This window comes from Salvia hispanica, chromosome 2 (assembly GCF_029641045.1).
Source record: "Salvia hispanica isolate PSC_SH4W2 chromosome 2, Shi_PSC_v1, whole genome shotgun sequence".
Lineage (NCBI taxonomy): Eukaryota > Viridiplantae > Streptophyta > Magnoliopsida > Lamiales > Lamiaceae > Salvia > Salvia hispanica.
The window spans coordinates 42,217,402-42,223,028 of NC_142693.1; the positions used below are offsets into that span (position 1 = coordinate 42,217,402).

At 34.2% G+C, this 5,627-nt stretch overlaps 1 protein-coding gene across 1 annotated transcript; it reads left to right on the top strand.

Moving 5' to 3' along the window:
* Nucleotides 1-2,571: 2,571 nt before the first annotated feature.
* LOC125204046 (uncharacterized protein At5g19025-like) lies at nt 2,572-3,560 on the top strand. The gene has a single exon (XM_048102589.2). The coding sequence runs from the start codon at nt 2,726-2,728 to the stop codon at nt 3,377-3,379; it is 654 nt and encodes a 217-aa protein (XP_047958546.1). The 5' UTR covers nt 2,572-2,725; the 3' UTR covers nt 3,380-3,560.
* Nucleotides 3,561-5,627: the final 2,067 nt, after the last annotated feature.

The window sequence follows — 5,627 nt, forward strand, 5'->3', positions numbered from 1 at the left end:
GCACAAGGAATAAGGAAAAACCTAAAATTTAAATTATAGAATGATTAAATAAAAATTTATTTGAAAAATCATATAATGCTATTTAAGTTATCAAACTATTTTACAATAAAATATAATAATTCAGTTATGTAGTGTGTTAATTAAAACCATCTCCAACCGTACTCCATAAATGAGTTTTGGTGTAGAAATCTTCTCCAACCATACACCAAACTCAAACCCATATTTGGTGTTATTTCACAAACAATACCAAATATGGTGTTACTGCAAAAATTTTATGAGACAAAAACCCAAAAATGATGTAAATTTTGAATTTGGTATAAATGATTGGAGTAAAACTACTTTTTGGTGTGACGTATACTCAAAAATGAGTTTGAGTTTGGCGTAAATTGTTGAAGATGGTCTAATACTGATAATCTAAATTATTGACTTTTTAATTAATTATTTTAAAAATTTACATGACAAGAATGGTTTTGAAATCCGTTTGAAAAAATTTTAAATCCATTACTCTAGTGGGATTAAGTTTATCTCCAGTTCACATATATGCATTTACGTAAGAATAATGAACTTGGTTAAATATTCCTTAATCAGATATATATCTATGTAAATTATATGTATAGCAAAAAAAAATATAAGGGCATCATGGCATAGAGACATTACGTCTCTAAATCACTACTCATATTTGAATTAGATGCGTAGATTCCAACTGTGCGATCCGGATTCAATACCATACGGAGCCTATATGAATTTGGAAGGAAAAAATGGGGTTGCAACTATATTTGATTATTTTGTCATACGGCTGAGGCGCTGAGCCGACTGTTCTGTATTTATCGGATCAACACCAAAGCCCATGGCTATAATAATTAGTTAAGTAGTTTCAATAATAACAATTCTTCTCATACGAGTGATTAATTACTAACTCATCATTTAATTGTTAACTACAACTAATTTAAGACTATGAGATTTTAGATTTCTTGTGAAAATAAATTAGTACTCTCTTCGTCCCTCTGTACAATGAGCGTTTATTTTCGGCACAGAATTTAGAAAAAATTGTGTTAATTGAGTTAAATAATGTATAAAAAAGGCCGAGAGATGAAAAGAGAATAAAGTAAAAGAGAGTAAAGTAATAGAGAAGAAAAATTGTTATTTTTTGCTAAAAAAAAAGAAAATACTCAGGTATAGTGGGACAACCAAAAAAAGAATACGACTCAGCTAGAGATGGACAGAGAGAGTAGTGGTTAGAAATTCTACCTAGAAACTTTTGTAACGACATGAGTTTGAATGCACAATTTATATAGTAAAAGAGAAGAATTGATAAAAGAAGAGAGATGAAGAGAAAAATAGATAAATTAAGAGAGATGGGAGAAAAAGTAGTATAAGTAGTATTAGAGGATTGTTGGTCCATTATCTAAAATAAAAAAAAATTAGAAGGTATATTTTTAAGGGACTAACCAAAATAGAATTAATATCTATTTTTAAGAGACAAACGTAGCAGCAAACACTAAGCAATTAATCACGTCAATACTTTCACAACTCTAAACGTAATCATCACCTCATATGAAACTTTTAACCCAAATAAAAATAGATAGAGAAAAACAAATCAGCCATAAGGTGAGTAAAATACTAAAAATTCAAATATCAGATCAAAACTATATTGAGTTTTAAATTTTGTAGGTTTTTTCCGAATTTTGAATTGGGTCAGAATATAGTTTATATAAATATCGGATTTTCAGATCAGACATTTTAAATTTTAAAACTAAAAAAAATTGGAATTGAAAATTTATTTGTAAATATATTGAATTTAGCTTTAATTACTAATAATTTTACCAGTCAAATGTTCATTTATTATAACCAAAACACTAAAACTACAAAAGCCTAAATTGGATTAAAGAGCATTCCTCCCATTCATTTACTTTTTTAGCATTAAATTAGTTCAAATGTTCGTTTATTACTTAATTAAGTGGTGTATGTTACGGTTCTATATATTTAACTACAATATTTTTTTCTCAAAAAGTTACTATAAAGTTTTAGACTTTTAGAGAGATTATAGTAATTGTCTAATTAGAAAAAAATGGTTTTACATCAAGAATAAATGTAAAAATTTTAGATATTTAATTTTTTTAGGTAATTTTGGATCTTTGCGTTCGGATCAAATTTTAGAATTTCAGATTTGGTGACAATTCAATTCAGATCGGATTCACTTTTATAAAAGTTTGAATTTGCGGACAAATGGATCTGACTAGCTAAAAAGCTCAAACCGAAATGTGAATATTCACTCTAAGACAGGATATTTAAAACAAGTCAATTAAATGTTAGAAACGTACATAGAAAATAATTTGTAACTTTAGCATTCCTTCACGACGACCACGGCCACGACTCGTTAAATAATTTTGTGGAGTATAAGAAAAATGGTCAAGATTAAAGACGTTTCATCTCATGCATTATGATTGTGACCATTTGACGGGTAATGGAGGAGGGGGCAAAGTGTTATATTAGTATAATTTGGGGGCAGAGTGCAATTAAAGGAAAGTGGATTGGCGTTTTCCATTTCGTCTGGTAAATGGCATTGAATTGGATTGGTTTTATGATGATAATTCAGAAGAAAGTCAATTAGTCATCTTCAACTCTTGCTATCCGATTCCACTAATCTATCATCAAATTCTCCCTATTTCTGCAATCTCAGATCTCAATTTAACCCCAATCCAATCCAATCCAATCCGCGATTCAGATGAGGCTGCCGATGGTCGATTGCCGGAGTTTGATCCAGTTCTGCCGAGCTTTCCCCCCTCGCAACACCAACAATTTCACCCCCCGCCGCCGCCCTGATTCTCTCAACCCCTTCTCAAATGAATTCTGCCACCGCTCCCCTCTCGCGGCCGTCGATCTGGTCATACTCGTGTTGGTGATTGTCTCCTCGGCCTTCCTAATCCTTCCTTACATGAAATTGTTCTTCTGCGAGCTTTTGCCTGCCGCTCACGCCGCCATGGTTGACCTCATCCTGGAGGAGCCGCTTCCCTACGTGGTGGGGTTTGCGACGGTGGTGGTGGGGGTGATTGTGGCGCTGTTGATCGATTTGAGGATGAGGAAGTGCGGAAACCCTAAGTGCAAGGGGCTTCGGAGGGCAGTGGAGTATGATATTCAGTTGGAGACGGAGGCTTGCGTCAAGCACTCCCCACCGCCGCTCCATGCCGATGCTTATCGCCAAATTAATGGATTGAGGGAGCTGGAATTGGGGGAGGATCGGAAAGAGTTGGAGGCGGAGCTCAAGAAGATGGCGCCGGTCAATGGAAGGACGGTCCTCATATTCCGAGCTCCCTGCGGATGTCCGCTTGGTAGGATGGAGGTTTGGGGTCATAAGAAAGTTCGCAGAATCAAGAAGTAGTCTTGTTTCCTTTACATACCAGTGAAAGTTCACTTGTCTTGATACAATATACTACTGATATATATACATACAATAAGTGATGCTTGTTTTAGACTTTATTAGTAATACACTAGCTCGAAATACAGGAAAACACTCATCTGATCACATCTATGAATACAACTAAAGCTTGTGTTTTGTTGAACATGTCATGCATTCTTATTTGTTTTGTGCTTTCCTGTTTTTAAAGCCATGTTTAGTTGTGTGTTTTGCACTTTTGTTGGGCTTTAGACATGTTTTTGGGGATAATTTGGATGTTGCTTGGGATCATGAGAATATGGAGTGTTGCCTCTTATCTTCTTTTGGAATAATCATTTTGAGAATTCAGTAAGGAAGAGATTAAGGTTTGTGTTTGCAGGGTGAAACTGTTATGTAGCTTTGATGGAGATATAGGTGATGTTGTTTGTGGTAAATGAATGAGATTGTTGTGGTTTTTGATCTTTTGGAGTGAGAGCTGCACCATGATTATTTAGGTTTGATAGCAATTTGTTTGGTTACTTAGTACCTATATGTGCATTCCAGTTTTATAGATCTGTGGTAATTTTGATAATCTTAGTCAGTATTGTTGCTTATAGATAGCAGCAGCAGCAGCAGCAGCTAGGGTGTTTACTCAGATGTTTGAGCATGGCTTCTTGTTTATATTGATTAAGTTATAAGTTAGTTCCCCTCTGCTGTTATAAAGGTCGAAAGCAGTAGTCAGTAGTCACCACCATACTTGTATGCCAACCCATGAACCACACTAACCTTCTCAATCTCTACATATCATATCCCAATCCATAAACAAAAACAGACTGAAGCTGATGGAATCACATCCAATTAGTGTTTTATAAAACCAAGAGAGCAGCTTTGCCACCGGTATAGGATCTTTACACCATCATTCTCAATCAACGGAGCTTTGACACTTATTTCTTGGATGTTACCAACTAAGCCTTTTCCATTTATTTCCAACTCAATCTTCATGTTAAGATAGTTTCGCATTCTGTAGCTCGATTAAAGATTCCATTTACTTGAAACCCAGAATTTGTATTGGATTGAATTTTCAAGTTGATTTTAAGGCTGTTTTTGTGTATAAGTGCACTCCACTGTTGAATTTTGGGAAAGGCCTCTTACCAGTCTTGTCATATACTACTAGATAGTAGATAATTTGACGACCCTGTGTGTAATGTCTATTTGCAGTTTATATGTACAACTTTTTTGTTGCTACCCGTGTTAGTAGGGTCATTTCGCCTCAAAGGAACAGGGATGACTTGCCCCATTAACACTAATAGACTTAATTCATTGCATTTCCGTCTACATTTCATGCATAGCTGAAAAATGTGTATATATGTATCATGCCTGCACCAACTCTCATGTTTAACACAACTTGAGCATCACAGTTTCGTGGTGGTCGAGGAATAGTTCATCATAAGTAACGAGTCTTTTCCCATATCGTGTGAAGCTAGTTCAAGTTAGATGTTATAAGCTTGATCATTAGCTTCACTTACAACAGTCTTTGGGCTTCTTCAATCCCTAAAACTAGACTAGATTGAACGAGTCCGAGGCCAACTCCCTCTATCGCAATTTTCTTTTGGTTCCGACCAACCATCATAATATTTCTATTTTCATTCTTCTGATGATATCATTATTTGCGCCTTCACTTACAATTGCAAGTGGTAAGTTAACATCAACATCTAATTTCTGGTTTCTTCAATATTTCTTTCTTGTATCTATGCTTATCAAAGCTAAACTAAAAACCAACAAAATAGTACTCCCTTCGTTCGATAATAGATTCACACTTTTCTTTTTAGTTTGTCTCAAAAAATGTCACATTTCTTTTTCTGGAAAAAAATTTCTCACTTTAATATAAATATATCATTTTCTCTCTCCAGCTAACACACAAAACAATATCTCATAAAATCTTGTGTCATTCTCCGATTATGTCATCTATTATGGAACGGAGAGAGTATTAACCAATAAACACAGAATAATTTAAGATTGAAAAAAATATAATAATCAATATAAATTGTAGTATAATATTGTATTAGACACATAGCAATGTAGTTGAACACGGCACGTTTACGCCATTTGAACTAATAATAACCAATTAAAACACATCTAAAAATAAAAACTTAGAACAACCCAAACAAATCAAACATAAATTCATCTCAATCATAGTGGCGCTACTGAAGATATTTCTCGGCAGTGCCTGCATGTTTGTTAGAGCAGCTTTAAT